This window comes from Polistes canadensis, unplaced genomic scaffold, assembly GCF_001313835.1.
Source record: "Polistes canadensis isolate GaletaPanama2010 unplaced genomic scaffold, ASM131383v1 scaffold_31, whole genome shotgun sequence".
NCBI classification, from domain to species: Eukaryota; Metazoa; Arthropoda; class Insecta; order Hymenoptera; family Vespidae; genus Polistes; species Polistes canadensis.
The window spans coordinates 422347-439695 of record NW_014569578.1 but is presented as its reverse complement, the minus strand read 5'-3'; the positions used below and the strand labels follow the sequence as shown (position 1 = coordinate 439695).

General features: G+C 30.1%; 1 protein-coding gene across 1 annotated transcript; it reads left to right on the top strand.

Annotated features, from left to right (window-relative positions):
• Positions 1-888: 888 nt before the first annotated feature.
• LOC106784162 (chloride intracellular channel exc-4) lies at positions 889-16718 on the top strand. Its single transcript, XM_014743425.1, has 4 exons — positions 889-1161; positions 14523-14828; positions 15421-15747; positions 16213-16718. Exons 1-4 carry the CDS (start codon positions 1093-1095, stop codon positions 16291-16293), a joined length of 783 nt encoding a protein of 260 aa, XP_014598911.1. The 5' UTR covers positions 889-1092; the 3' UTR covers positions 16294-16718.
• Positions 16719-17349: the final 631 nt, after the last annotated feature.

The following is a 17349-nucleotide window of genomic DNA, read 5'->3' as shown; positions in this document are numbered from 1 at the left end:
TGTTTAGCATATTTCACATATACATTATAAAATATATTATCCATTAGATACTAGTTTTATTTAAATTTGAATAATAAGAACCGTGACTCATAACGATAACGCGGTTTAGTGCCACATGATCCATGACTCGACCAATCGACTGCGCAATCGCATTTGATATATCATTGCACGTCACGATAAGTGCACCGCGAGGTTGCCGAATTTACTTACATTAGACTTATTCAAAAGTCGGTATCTTTAATTTTTCATCAAAGATTTGTATTTTATTTCTAATAATAAAATAATTGACCAAATTTTCAATAAAGTACATTTTGGATATGATTTAAATAACATCACTTTTTAAAGAACATCTGTACTTTTTGAAAATTTATGCGAATCACCGTTTTAATTTATCGCGAGAAAATACATTGTAATTATATTACTCGAAATATCAAATATATCGTAGAACATAAATCTTAGTAAATTTATATTATTACTATTTTGTCATAACTCTTCTTAATCCTATTAAATTCGACATTATCTCGTTGACATTCAAAATTACATTTAAAAAATCGCTAATGCTTTCACCTTGACATTTAACGCCATCTATCGTAGGTACATCTAAATGCTATATAATCATGTAATTGAAATGAAATGAAATTAACGGAAAGATAATAAATTAAGTAAAGAAATAAGAAACCAAGAGATAATTCCAAAATTTTCCAAAAAAAATCCTCAAAAAGAAAGACAACAAAATTTTGAAAAATATTTTGATAAAAAAATTGAAGAAACTCAAGCCTTAAACAACGACGTTTGCGTTCGAATAAACGCCGACCGGTAGGTAGTAGGGATAAAAATGTAAGTGTAGGTACATTGATACTAACTTGCATGCAATCTGACAACGTCGCATTCGCATCACTGTTAGTCTGCGTTCGGTGGCGTCAGTATTCCGCGAGCTTCCATCGTGTGTACTTTGGAAGTAGGGTTGTTAGCAAGTAAGCAAACAAGTAAAGCGAACAGGATCTAAAAGATTTAGAGGTCGAAGAATATACCACAAAGAAAAGAGTGAGATTATTCGATATTATCAAGATTCGCAAAGAAGAAACAGAAAAAATGGCGGACGATGGGCACGAGAATGGCACCAGCAACGGGGACGTGCCTGAGATCGAGCTGATCATCAAGGTGAGTGTGTGTTTCTGCGTACGTACACAACGCGCGTCTGCTTTAGCGAAAGAAGGATAGAGGAGACAACTGCTTGGAACTCGGTGGAGCTTTTATAGAGGAAGAGAGATAGGTAGTATTATAGAGAGAGGGTGGTAACAGCAACGGCGAACGTAGAGGTTAAGGGGTGAGCAGGGGGGAAAAGGAGTTACTCCGCAGGCGATATGGGCGTGGAACGAAACGAACTCTTAGCCAGCTCGATCTCTTACAAACTTCCTGCCTATCATCTTCCTTATATCTTGTCTTCGTTTCTTTTTCATTTCATTTTTTATTCTTATTCCTTTTCCTTGACTTATATGCGTTAGAGAAAGACAAATAAAAAAGAAGAAATGTCAGAGAGGATGAGACAACGATCTTCGGAGAATATGAAAAAGAGAGAGAAAGAAAGAGAGAGAGAATGTGTGCTGTTGTGTGTGTGTGTGTGTGTGTGTGTGTGTGTGTGTAAGAAAGAAAGAGAGAGAAGAGAACGCGTCACGAGTCGAAAAGCATCCGGCAGTGGCGACTACTGCTACTGCCACTTCTATACTTTGTTATCGGTGTGTCTTGTATATATATATATGTATTTATGTAGTGTCCTCGTTCGAAGGAATGGTTGGTGTGTTGTGTGTGGTTATGTGTTGCTGCTCCAGTGATGATGATGGTGCTTTTATGGTGCCCCGATGCTCTGTGTGTGTGTTGACCGTTCATTCGACGCCAATGTCGACCACCCTGTCCCAGCTGTCTTTTGTTTTTACTTCGCCTCGCCGGACGGCAGCCAATTTTGGAGGCTCTCGGAGTCGGCAAGGTTGCGTCGAGTGTCTAACGAAAATGGATCTAACATAAATTGTTCCAGTTATCGGAATTGTAGGAGAGATAATACAACCTCTCTATCTTATTTTTCTTTTTAATTTTATTATTATGCACGAGAGTTTTCTCGTATGTGTATTTTCATACACTTTGTAGAAAATTTTATTGCTGAAATAAATATTAATTTCAAATCAATAAATATATGTGTAGAGCTTATCATGAATATAAAAGTCACTAATCCGGTATATGATTTCTGATGTCATTAGGAATCTAAAATTTCGTAGGAACGTAAATATCTTCAACCACACGGGCAACGTGGAATTCGTGTTCAAAATATTTTGTAAAATTTAACGAGCTACGCTGTTATTGCGTCGATCATGATTTTAACACATTTTTGTTTTTTCTTTAATTTTATTTTTAGTTCTTTTTTAAGTTATACTTCTTTTTATTCTAATTCTTAAGATGCACCTATATAAGAATAAAACTAGCCCGCGGTGAGAGGAATAATTTCAACTTGATTGTTGGATTCTACAAATATAACACACTAATTGTAAAATTATATTACTATAATTTACATCTTAAGATTAATAATCAACTTAAATCCATATACATAGTGTTCTTGATCATTTTCAAAGGTATCCAAATTCGTTGTGACTGTTTTCTATGCGAAGTCTGTACAAATTATGTTTGATTAGTGTTTCTCTCATTTTCTTTGGTCAACCATGTCTTCTATTTAGACTCATAGATAATAAATAGTTTAATGAATTTGATTCGGTAATCTGGGCAACTAATTTATCGGATTATCATAACCCACGTGAGACTCATAAAAATATATTCAATTAAAACATTATTTATTAATCACGAGTATATTACTTCCATGAAACAAACTTATATATATTTAAAATTGTGTTAAGTAGTGTTTATTTCAACTTTGATGTTATCTATTTTTATATTACAATTTTTAATATTTTCGTCCAATTATTATTATAGTCATTATGAAACATATTAGGTTGTTGTGGATAATAGCTGGCTAACAAATGTGTTAATTGTACCAATTAAATGAACCTAGCGCTGGAACGTAAATTATTCATTTGAGAATGAATGCATGTTCATATAAACTTTTTTATTTAATATTATTTCAGACATCATTTATTCCGACTTTTGTTTGTGTTAATCACCTTATATTTTTTCTAATCGATATTTAACGACAAAGTCAATTTTCGTTCGATGACGCGATTATTTTTATATTTTAGAATCAATTTCCCTTGTTGTTGTAGATATGTACAGATATGTCCCGAAAAAGTCAGGACTAAATTTATACTATATGTTCACACATGGGATCAAAAGTTCATATAAATATATATTCCAAAAAGTTATAATTGTTTAAAGATTTTTATTAATTGTTTTATAGTAGTTATAATAAATATTCACAAATTGTTTTTGTAAGAATGCAGACTTCCATTTGAAACAATGATTGTCGAAATCTTTCGAATATTCCTGCTTTTGTAAAAGTAATAATAAATTCACTTGGAATGTATTACCAAACTTGTTCTTCTCTTTCTATTGTATTTTAGTAAGGAAAATGGCATCCTTAAGTCTATTAATTTGACACCTATGATCTCCATCCCCTACACATTTTATACTATAATTGCAAAGTTCAAGTTTCGTGTGAATTTTTATCACTTTGTTTTACTTCTTTAGAGAGTAATCCCCTTGAAAGCTTATAACACTTCAGTAAAGAGTTTTCAGACATAAATTATTATATGAACTTTCTTGACCTACTTGACCTCATTAACGCGAGGTAAATGTTTGTTCCTGACCTTTTCGGACACCTTGTATATGTATACATATACACATATGAACGTATGTGAGAATCGACGATAGCGACAAAGCTGAACTGATGCGTCATTGGACTTCTCCAGTTGATTTTAAATGTGCGATCTTTGTTCTCCCCTTTATTCGCATATATTAACTCATGTTATAACGTTATCTCTTGTTATTTTCTAATGCGAATTTCCATTTTCACGTTTCAATTATTTTTTCTTACTTCCTAGTTCCGTGAGACGTTCTTCATGTTACGATCAATGAACTTTTCCGAGTCATCTTTGTTTGTATTCGTATTGCAAGTAACGGTGGAGAAAGGAAGATATGCATAAACAGATTTCTATATATGTATATATGTAAAATCCTTTTATAACACGGTACTTTGTAAAGACGGTATAATACGACGTAAGAATTAGGGCATTCTTTTTACAGCACAGTTTAAGAATTGGGTCATCCTTCTTATAAAAACAGAGTAAACATTAAGACATTTGTTTCATAAGATGGTTCAGAAATGGGACATACCTCTCATAACACAATTCAAAAGTGCAGACACAAACATGGTGAGATTCGTTTTCTAAAACAATACAAAAATTATACTAATCTTTTTATAATACGATCTCCGTATAAGATAACTTTGAGCAACTCTTATGTAGTACGAATGTTTCTGTAATAATATTTATTTTCGCTAACCACAGTTTTAATAAAATACGGAAATAAATGATCGTGTTATAAGAGGATTATACTTTGATGTATTTATAATATGTTATAGATACTAACCATTGGAACCCATAGAATAATAATTTTGATTAATATCCAATCGATATCTCGTTTTGACTTTGACAAATTAATTATTTAATCGCATTATCAAGATTAGTTTCTTATGTAATTTTTATGCGTGTATTATGTATAATACGACCAATAATAGGGTATCAGACAATTTTATATCAATGCGAGAAGGTGAACCTTCTATCTACCTAACGTTATTATCTTATTTGCATAGAACACTTGTATAGATCGTTGTCATAAGTCGTTATATGTATCGAAGATATTACAAACGATCGTGTAAGCTATTCGCAGAAGCATACTTCTTTCAATATTCTTTTTTTCTTGAAAATAAATAAAGAAAATAATGCAATATTTGCATTAATAGGAAGAATAATAAATTCATTGATTTGTCATTTCAATAATTTCAAAGTTCTATAATTGATATCTCACAGAAAATATTAGAATAAATTAAATTTTTTTTGATAATATATTTAAAAAATTTCAGACTTAATATATATAGGAAAATAAGATAAAATATTGTATTATATGAAAATAATTTATTTGTTATAGACAAAATTTGAATTAATTTACTTTTTATTTTTTTTATTTTACTTTTTTATATATAGGAAAATACTAATACTTTTTGATTGATACTATTTCGATAAATATTACGTTATCTATTGATTAGTACATTTCCAATGAATATTTTTTCTGTTACAATCATATTTTGTTCTTATATAGTAGGATAAGATATGCGACATCAAAATTGACGATTAGGGTAGCCTTTGATTGACTAAATAGTGTTATCGTAATTTTTCAACGAACGTAATCTATATTTTAGTGAATATAGATCGTTGTATAAAAATCATCGTTTGGCGATAAGAGATAATTGGAAGATCGACGAATAAATTGTTTACCAAGTTGATAAAATCTTAAAGATAAAGTAAAAATTCTTCTATTCAAAAAATGTTTTAAACAACAAAAATAAAGTTATCAACGTAATTAATATTTGGGCCAAGTTATGCGGTAAGGCTACCAATCTATCTGAAATATTAAAAAAAAAAGATTCAATTTTAAAATATTAATTAAAAACAAACCAATATGGTTGTTGTATAATCTGGAAAGCTTAGCCTTCTTGTAAAGGCTTTTCGTTTTAATAATTATCAAATCTAAGATTTATTTTATAGTTATATACACTTTTGTAAAATAAAGATTACAAACTAATGAGTATTTCTTTTAACTACTTTTTTTTAGCATTATAAGAGTTGCTAGGTTTTTGTACAACTAGGCTTATTTTTTATTGATTTTACATGTTCATGTATATGTTACGGACCATTTAGGAAATCCGGAATTATGAACAATGCGTAGACACTATTCACAATGACAGGCGTTTTTCGCCAATGGAGAAATTGTATTCATATTTCTCACATATCTTAGATATCGACCAACCCTGCTACCCAACACACACACACAAAAGATTACACATTCTTGAGTTGAGTCTTAGGTTACACATATAATATATTATGTACTAAATTTTCGCGTGGAAGTTATTTGTAAAGAGAGGGTAGAAAAAATAAAAATAAGAAAGACGTAGTATCTTTCGTAAATATCTGTGTATGTATATAGAATATATTCTGCGCACGAACGGTTATCGAGTTATTTATGTTTATGTAACACAAGCGGCATTTCACTTGCCTTCTCTGAGCTCGCGGGTTTTCCACTTAATACCACGATCGGAACTCCGTATTAAATAAACGTACGTAAATACGTAATTCGATAACTCGATTTCGTGAGTGCCGAGTGTCACCCTGCCTTCTTAGATATATGAATCTATGAATACACATATGTGTGTATGTATATATCCATACAGAAGTAGGTAAACATTTCTTTCATTCGTCTCTAGCTTCTGCGTAAGTTGGTAATTTTCCACAGGAATAAAGACGTCTGGGCCAAATTTGGAATGTTAGATCTATCTCTTTGTCGAAATGAATTGTTTTGTCATTTCTTATAATTATTATTTATTTTTAATACAACTTATCTCTCTCCCTCTCTCTCACTTAAAATTTTGTTTATCACATTTATTAAAATAATGATTATATTATTGATTATTTCATAGAAATAGTTGTCATAGAAAAAGCTAAATGAAAAAGTATTTAGTTCGATTTAATTACGTAAAAGATCTAGACAAATAAATAGTTATCTATGTACTATATCGTAATCCATTTGGATCAAAAGAATTGGGTATTTTTTTTTTCTTCTTTTTCTTTTTGTTTTTTTAATTTTTCTAATCGTCGACATTATTTTTTTCTTGATCGAAAAAGATATAATGTATGAACGATGTAAATGTAACCTTTAGATTGAAATTTAACGAGACATTATAAAAATCCATAGTAGATAATATCGAATGTGTGAAAGAAAAAGAAAAATAACGGGAGAATTAACTTTTGATAACGAAAGCCGATTTATCGTACCTAATATCGGAGATAACGTTCTTCGTATGAGACGCGATATCGATTATATTGTATTCTCTCTCTTTTTCTTTTTTTTTCTTCTTCTTATCTTCTTTTATCCGTCTTGTATTATTTTTTTGATCGTATGGTTAGTATTCACACGAGAATACATATATGAAATATATTTATGCAATTTATTTAACCGAAGTTCCGATAATTATTTCCATATTTTTAAACAATTTTACGAACAAATTTTGATCGAAAATAAAAAATGTGTCTTTTAGGAGCAAATGTTTTGTCAAAAATCAAAATATCGACTATTCCTTCGATTAATATCTACATTCATCTATCCACTATAACCGGAGATACCGTGCACACCGCAGGACACATTTTTTTGGAGGGTTTCCAAGAGTTCGTCTACAGGAGTAGTCTAACTTAATATTTTTGTTAAATAAAAGGTGCCAATATAAAGTTTAAAAATACCATTGAATGTATTAATACTTCTTGTATTATTCAAATAGAAGACCTTTCCAGAAAATATTCGTAAAAAGTTGTTTTTTTTTTGGTCTCACAAGTAAGCATGACCCCTTAACATTAAGTCATCGAATTAATTGCTACACTTAATATATTTAATATCTATCGTATGACGATAAAGGAATCCTTATGTGATACTAGTTAACTCATGTCGCACTTGGACACTTTTTGTTTTCCACTAAAGATTCGTTAATGTGATACGATGAAAGCCGATCGAGACTCTCTCCTACCTAGATTGCTTTCTTTCGCCGGCTTTCCGAGGAAATGTCGCTTAAAATGGAAGAGTTATCCTATTCAGAGCAAGATCAAACAGATACCAGATATATTAACGAACTTGCGATCGAAACTTTCGCCGATTAAATTGCAATGGACCAGATCCTGTCGACCAAACTAGTAATTCTTATTTTTATTAGTTTTCTTTTTAGTTTTTTTTCTTTTTTTTTTTTTCCTAAGGTTCTATTCTGCCGAGGCCATATAACGAGCTCGATTCGTATCACGTTTCTCATACGTGGAAATATTTATAATTAAAAATAGCGAGTTGGTTTCCTCATAGATTTCTGAAGAACAAAAAATGAGTATAATCAATGGAAACAATTTTTACTATCATACATGGCTTTAATATATTTATAGATTATCAATAATAATTATTATTTAATTCTCACAAGTATTTTTGTCTATCGAATATATCAATGATTACCAAATATGTTTCGTGGTTTTCTCGCGGGAGGGGGGAGAGGAAAGTTATAAAACGTTCTTTTGTAAGAAATTTGTATATATCAATTTATAATATATATAATATAATAATAAATATATAAAATTGTGCGTGTGTGTGTGTGTGTGTGGGTGTATGCAACACCACGTTTTTATTTTAACAAAGCACCTTAACTATTTANATATATATATATATATATATAATATTATTTTAAGTTAACACAGCAGAAGCACGCGGGAATATACGAATAATTCTGAGACTAACTGTATGTATATTGTATAATATATACATAGGGTAGAACGGTGCGAAGCTCACTTCTCGATAATGATTAAACGTTAACCGGCTGACCTTGCGATCCGGAGGCGATCGTACAAAGTGTGTCAAATTGTACGATGGAACGAACGGTGAAGACCGTAACGTGCACAAACAAGCGAAGAAGTCCTCGAGAGATTCTACCGTTAAACGATGAACTCCTTTGCCTTCCGCTTTCTTCGCCCGTCTTTCTCCAGTCTGCCGTGTAAACGCCAACCTGCCTGTTTTTCCTTTCTCTCTTTCGATATTCTTTCTCTCTCTATATATATAATTGGTATTTCATATTATATTTTTACATCGCATACTTATTTTAAACAAAAATTTTTGAACTTATACTTCTTTTGGCGCGTTTTGGAAAGTTCAGTTAGATGCGACCGAAAAATCGACACCACGAACTTGTCGATATTTACGATGCGCGGGCAAATTGAAATTATTCTTGAGGTTATATTCGTTTTGGTATACGCTAAAGAAGTATAACTTTTTACGTGCGTACATAAGTACACACATCAGTTTTTGTTTTATTGAAAATTTTACTATAAATCAAATCAATTCTATTCTTTTTTCATTTACTTTTAGATAAAATCCATCCATAGAAATTATTACGATTTATTTCAAATCGTCTACTGTCCAATTTTTGTCCCGCGTGCGCGCCTTAAGTATTATTAATGCGATTCAATGTATAATAAAGTCACAAACTTCCTTAAAACATTAAAATTTGTTTAACTTAAATTTTTTTGAAACTCGCGCGATGTTGTCGTATTTTTCTATACAGCCCGAAATTATTTTCTGTCTTTAAATGTGGCCCAAATCTAGCCAAAACGTTTGACATCCCACAAATGAATATAGATTTTTAACGTTCAACTTAATTATCATTGAATTTATAAGAAAAAATGGAAGAAAACGGAAGAAGACTTAAAAAGTTTAATAACGCATTTTTTTTTTTTGAAAAATAATTTTATTGAAAATAAGAAAGAAATGTTTGATGTAATGATATATATGTACATATATATTTTACCTATATTTCTAATTCGATTATTTTTCCACGTTTTCCACGTGATAATTCACCTCCGGTACTCAATGATTATTATCCTCGTCAAGTCAATAAATGACCTAGTAGAAATTTGGAATAATTATATTCCCCTTTTACTAGTTGACACGAAGGCGATTATTAAACTGCACTTATGAACTTTTATGAACTTTTATTCGATCTTTGCATAGGGGAACGCTATCAATTGTTGAATTCGTTCAACTCATTGTGGAAACATGCATAAACACACACGCATATACATATTTGATATAATAAATGATTTATTATTACGATGTAATCGAACAAATTTAGTTACTCATAATAATATAAATAAGGGAATGACGTAAAAGAAACACACGATATAGTTCTTCGGGTTGATACCAATGCCTTTTATCATTTTATTCCGCAGTTTTCCTTTGCGATTACATGACCAACGTGATGAGGTTGTATGGAATCAAAAGTGGAAAAGAATAATAAATCAATCGGAGAAAATAAAAGAGAAAATAATGTGTGTGTCGTATTGTAGTGTATGTGTGTTTAATCTATTTTAAGATCATAAAAAACGTCCCCAGTAAAAAGTCATGGATGCTTATGGTTGGTGAATCATCTTCGTGAGATCATAATAAAGAAGAAAGAAGTAGATCGAGAGATCCTAACGTCGGATAAGGAAGTTCTCCTTCGTTCAGAAACAACGAGATTCTTTTTTTCAACCTCGTCAAAGAAATTTTATTTAACCCCCTATATTGCCATACCACTTTGAAGTCGGACACTTGAGAATACACTTTCATATATACTGTATATAATATATACAAATATATTTGTATTTTTTAAATCTTATTTATTTTATTATTTGATAATTATTTATTAATTCATATATACGAATTTTTCAATGTATTTTAAGTCTAAATCATATTCAATTTAATAATACTATAATTATACCTATACTTGTGGTGTTCAAATTATAGTATTACAAATGTTTTTACATAACACGGTAATCTTCAGAAAAATTGTTCGGACAAGAATAAGAGATCATTTCAACATAATTTTGAAATCAACTTTGGTATTTTGTTTTTTAATAGAAACAAATGTTTTTTACAATGGCAACATATTTTAACATAAAAAGGAAACAAATAACTTTGGTCTAAAAAAGATTGATTTATAAAGGATTAATTCTATTTTATATTTTTTACATCACGTTTCTCTCGGAACTCGTTTCATTCCAAACTTAGCATTTCAAATTTCCGTAAAAAAGTGTACATATAGGTTTATACATACTTATACCAGCTTATTCACATTACATTTTGGTGTTTATTCAATTTCAGTGTAGGTCTTTGAAATAACGATTCAGGAATAAAATGCACGTATTCGTTGTAACCTATACATACGTAATATAAAGGATGTCCAAAAATCATCCTAAAAATTATCATACACGTATTATAATTCTTAAGGACTCAGTTAGCCTTCTAAGTCACCTAACTTAACGTTTCTGATCTTCTATTTATGGGATCACGCAAAAGAATTAGTTTATAAGAATACGATAGAAACAGTAGATGAACTTTTTGAATGATTTAAAATGTATTTTCTATTATTCCTAAAATACAGTTGGAATTTTTTTTATTATTAATTTATTAATTTATTATTTTATTAATTATGATATTATAAGAATTCAGCAGTCACTAATTCGTTGAATAGTAGAAGTCTACATTATTACATAACTGCCAAAATAAATCATAAATATCTTTGAAAACATATATCTTTTCGATAAAACATTTTCGGACATAAATTTATATGCATTTTTTTTCATTCATTTGACCTCAGTAATATGTAGTATAAGTTTGGTCCCAATCTTTTTGGACACCCTGTATATGTATGTATATATCTATAAACGTACGTAAGTACGTTCGAAAAGTGCTCGAGTTGCGTTCTAAACGTTTTATTTCGAGACGTTGAAAGAAAATACTTACGTTCTACTCGAATATCATGCGAACGGAACAGTTTCGTGTTTCGTTAACTGTAATGTTTATGTGAACGGAAAAAATTAATTTTTCACGGACTCTCAGCATATATTTTTGTCTCCTAAGTATGATAATTTGGACAAAATATTTCTTTTTATCCCTTTCTTGATTCATATTTTTATAATATATTGGATTAAGTAAACAGTTTCTTCAAATTTTATTGCAAACAGTGAAACAAACTTTTTTGCTATTGGTATGCAACCTTTTCCAAATATATTAAAACCGTTTTGTGATGCACGTTTAGTTTGTTACCGATATTAATGTGCCAATCTTGTATTGTGCGTTGTAATTTATTATATTAACATATTAAATATTATACATTTTTAAGTAGAAAATACAATAGCATGTGGTGTATTATTTATTTGATAAAAAAAAATTAAACATTTACAATAAAATATCGTTTCATTTGTTCGTATCATTTCAATTGTATCATTTACTATCGTTAAACTATGAAAAATTTCGGTATAATTTATTGGCAAACCGAATCTATATAAACGCACATGCATACAATCGTTTTACCATATCGCTGATCGCAGAAATTTCCGGCATTTGAATTGTCGAGCTTTCATAAGAGAGAAAGGAGGTGGCGAGAAACGAACGAGGCGATAGATCAACCGCCTCCTTGAAGATAGAAGATGTCGAAGACATCTTCGTGACATTTTATCTGCAATCGACGTTCTCTTAGCACCACGTGGTGTTTATGCTACAAAGAAATTTCAACGAACGATACAGGATTTCGAATTTCACCTTTTACTTGTTCTTTCTCAATTTACTTTTTTGTTTTTTTTTTTTTTTATGTTTAAATACAAATATGACGTCATAATAAAAATAAACTTAATCATAGTCATAGGAGAATCACGAACACACACGCTGAGATTTTAAATTATATACAATGAATAACAGAATTATTCGTATCTGTTCTCACTGCAAATGTGAAATAATTCATATTCGTTTGCAATACAAAGCTTTACAATTCTATAAACATAAACCTGTTTTAGGATTATTCAAATTTCATTATTTTATTATAAAATCTTTAATGTTTTTTTATATTTTTAATAAAATTCTTTTATTTTAGTCTACATATGAAAATCATCTATTAACTGATAAACTAATTGTTCTATAAATACGTAATGTGAAACTACTTTTTCGTTCTATTTTTGAACGAATTTAAATAGAATGCAAAAAATTAGTTACACATACTTCAAGGTCGCAGAAGAAGAATGATTCACGTGTTGCAACGCATTAATTGTAAATATGATAACAAAAACAGTGATAAAAATAATAAATTAGTTTCTGCCGCCATATACGCGGCATTAGTCCATTAAGAGTAAAATAAATCATTTTCAAGATCCATCATTTTCAAGACTTTGAAAGTGTTCCCCACACACAGTTTATTTTAATAATAAAATTATTGTATATTATTTAATTTCAGCCTTACTTTTACGAAGAAACATTTCATTTCCTTATATAGGTATTTATTTTGTATACTGCAACTCATATAACCGCATATCGTAACACAAAACTCGTTTCACGGAGTTTCCTTATCGTTACATGCACTTATAAGATAAAGTATATATGTACAAGTACTTATATATATATAAACATACATACGTACATACATATATACTTACACATTTCTCTGTACAATAGATTAGGTCATTGCTCAAGTATATATATATATATGAGTACATGTATATAGTATATAGATATGGCAATCGTTGCTCTTACCATATCGAGATGACATTATCTCCTTCACGAGTGTTTCTTTCAACATCCACGAAGGTTTTTACCATCCTTGTGAATCAACCATGAAAATTTCGATGAAATTTCCAAGGACGCATCTAACAAGTTTACATATTATAAACGTAATTGAAAAATTCAATATTATCGAATGAATCGTAAACATATTACAATAGCAACAATTAAAAAACGAAAGAAAGAAATAATTTTTTTCTATCTATTTTGTGTATAATTATTTCAACAATGATTTTCTAATGTTTCTTCTTTTATTTTATTTAAATTTGTATTATTTGATCTGCGTTTTATACTTTGAAATTGTTTAAAGGTCAAATATTATAAGTCAACAAGTTTTTCATTCTTAAGCATTGAATAAGCATGAATTTAAAAAGAACCTTGACACTTCTCTTCCTTCGTACAATTCGAAATCTCGACGAACAGGAATGGTGATGCGTCATCAAGCAAAAAGGAGCACATCGAGGAACGCATATACATATGAGAACATAGAATCATCGTGTAACGGTGACATAAATCCCTTGTGTAAGAAACCTGGGATTGTATCGTTGCAGAAGGAATATACAATATAATAGAGAGGTCAATTTCTTTCGTTTGCTTTTTTTCTTTTTAATTATCGTTCTCGCATTGATCTTCTAATTTCTCTTTAAAATGTTATTACGACACAACTATTTTTCAGCCGTTCATTTGCCAAATCTATTTAACTTCAAAAAATAAAAAGAAACAAAATATGAATTGATTGAATAAATCGATTATAAATATAAAATGTTAAAGTATTGAGCGTGGTTTCATGGTAACATTTAAAATCACTCTAATATAGTAGAGCTTAATCGCTTTGTTCCGCGAACAGTTCAATTTTGCGAGTCAGAGATGCTACGGTATTTAAAGACGATCGTTGAGCTGTAAAATAAAATTGATATTGCAAGAGAAAATGAAACTGGCTGGCAAATCGCCAAATTTTATTACATTTCTCCAGGTGATCTTCATCATTTCCTTAGAATTTATGTTTTCATATTTTCTTCGTGAGAAAATAATTGGTATTCTGCCAAAAGTTCTTTAATAAATCGATTAGATAATGATAAAAGCATATAATATTTCAAACAATTTTAATATCACAATTACATTGTTTATTTTTCTGTTAATAGGCATCAACGATCGATGGCCGTAGGAAAGGTGCATGTCTCTTCTGTCAAGAATACTTTATGGATTTGTACCTTCTCGCCGAGTTGAAGACAATCTCTTTGAAAGTGACGACCGTCGATATGCAGAAACCACCACCGGACTTTCGTACCAATTTCCAAGCGACTCCACCTCCGATCTTGATCGATAATGGTGACGCCATCTTGGAGAACGAGAAAATTGAACGACACATCATGAAGAATATACCCGGTGGACATAATCTTTTCGTTCAAGATAAAGAAGTTGCCACTCTAGTAGAGAATTTGTTTAGCGTAAGTTTTACTTATCTTATATTTAATTCAGAAATAAATGTTTATACTTAAACACGTTAAACACCGACCCTACATTGTTAACCCTTCCGTTCACTCCGCGATATTTCCTCATCTGGAGAGATACGCAAATAATTAATATACAGTGAGTTACAGGAATATTCGTACTCGCTTCCGTTATCAATTTAATTAAATAATTGATATGCAAATTGTTCTGCAAAGCTTCAAAATTCTTGTACATAGAAACCTATTTTAAGATTATTCAAATTTCAAATTGATCTAAATTTAATTGCAAAAGAATATTTTATATTTTTAATTGTTAAAGAAATATAATTTTATTTAAATGATAAAATATTCGCGTCTTGTATTTTAAATTGACAGTGAGAGTTCAACTACTCTTGAGACTCACTATATATATATATATTAAATAAGATAATATATTTTTTTATAAGCTTCGAACAATTTAATTGTTAACATAAGAATATAATATTATAAATCTTATATCATCAGTTACTGGTAATTGATGTGGTGTTTAACGTGTTTTAATAATATGCTTATAGATCTCTAATAAAGTGACATGATAATATTTGAATAGAAATTGAAATTGCTACTGCTCAATGCAAAAGACAAGGATAAAGATCCGAAGTCATCCTCTTTGATGGCACACTTACGAAAGATCGACGAACACTTGGGTCGCAAGGGTACGCGCTTTCTCACGGGCGACACGATGTGCTGTTTCGATTGTGAACTCATGCCACGACTTCAACACATCAGGGTCGCTGGGAAGTACTTTGCCAATTTTGAAATCCCTGAAAGCCTGGTGCATCTTTGGAGATACATGCACCATATGTACAGGCTCGATGCTTTCTTACAAAGCTGTCCGGCCGATCAAGACATCATTAATCATTATAAACTTCAACAGGTGAAATATATACTTATTTGCGGTATATTGGATTAACTGATAAATAAGCTTTGTTGCAATGAAAAAACACTTTTATATGAGTACTTTTATATCAATATAAATAGCTAAAGTGAAATTAAAGCTTTTAACTGGAGATGACGAATAAACTCGTCATTGTACTTTAAACTTGGTTCAAGTAAATTTAAACCTTTTTTTATTGTTGAAGAATATATATTTAGTATCTCTATTCTTTCATAATCGTGTAAAGTACAAATTGTTACTTTAAGTATTTACTTTTATCACATAAAACATTTGTGCTTTTAATAAATTAGTTTCTCGTTTAAAAATTGAAGAATTTTAATTGAAAAAGATCTTATTTAGATATATATTAATATTATTCACCTAATAATAAACTGTATATATATATAAAGCTCTTATATTTATTATTATTACGCTTATCGCAATACTTTTATTATGCTATTGCAGAGTATGAAGATGAAGAAGCATGAGGAATTGGAAACACCAACGTTCACTACCAGCATCCCTATCGAGGTCAATGACGACTAGGCTGGACCTTTGTCGTCGAGTCTAGGATCTCTTTTTTCTTTTCCTTGGATTCGACACAATATAGTCGACATCAACAACAACAACAAAATCAACAACACAGTCCTAATACGATCGACCTATCGCAACAACGAATATCAATGTAAACGAAGATTCGATGGAATCATGTTTCGATCCTAAAGAGAAATCATTCGTTACTCTCATTTGGGGGGGAACATTCTATCGAAACTTCCCATCGTCTAAACTAAATCATTCGTGTTGACGGAACTAAATCGGTCGACGTAAGAAACATTTTGAAAAACCTTTGCTACGTTTATATGGCTGAGCCAAATTCAGAGTAATTTAGCTTTTTTAATATCGCGATACATTAAAAAAAAAGAAATGGAAGACAAAAAATAGAAAAAAAAAAAAAACAAAAACTAAGAAAGTCCAAGATTGATTTTTTTATTTAAATTTACATGCACGTATGTACATACATACAAATTATAAATCGATGTATCGTTTATTTCCCTCCCCCCGTTTCTTTTTGTTTGATTTTAATATTACATACCAAAAAACGTATGTAAATGTTTTCAACAAAGCGCAACTTTTGTTACATTGTGAATAAATCGGATTTATCATTAATCCAACATTTGTCGGGATTACTTCTACGTAATAATAAAAGGAAGAAAAGATATTACGAATGAGGAAAACGAGTTTTTTCTCTGTCGAAGCACGATGAAAAAAGAAAAAGAAAACAAAAATATAAGAAGAACACAAAAGAAACGTGTGTGCATCAAAGAAGGAACTATTTCCATTGAAATATTTAAATTATGTACTTATGAAATTGAAAGTCTCCCATCGGGCTTTTAAGTAACATTTTTATGCATAGCACTTCTTCATCGTGTTTGCATCTTTTTTTTTTTACCAGTTCGAATAATAACGTCTAGTCTTTAACCATCCGAAGCTCGAATTATTTCGAAAGCTAATCTTTTCCTAAGGATGTGTTATTTCAAAATATTAGACAATTGTATCGCGTTACTCAAAACGCTATATTAGCTTTTTCTAGGGTTTTTCATT

Coding starts and splice junctions, on each gene's coding strand:
- LOC106784162 (XM_014743425.1), top strand. CDS start 1,093: ATGGCGGACGATGGGCACGAGAATGGCACCAGCAACGGGGACGTGCCT. Junction 14,829..15,420: donor TAGTAGAGAATTTGTTTAGC/GTAAGTTTTACT, acceptor ATATTTGAATAG/AAATTGAAATTGCTACTGCT. Junction 15,748..16,212: donor ATCATTATAAACTTCAACAG/GTGAAATATATA, acceptor ATGCTATTGCAG/AGTATGAAGATGAAGAAGCA.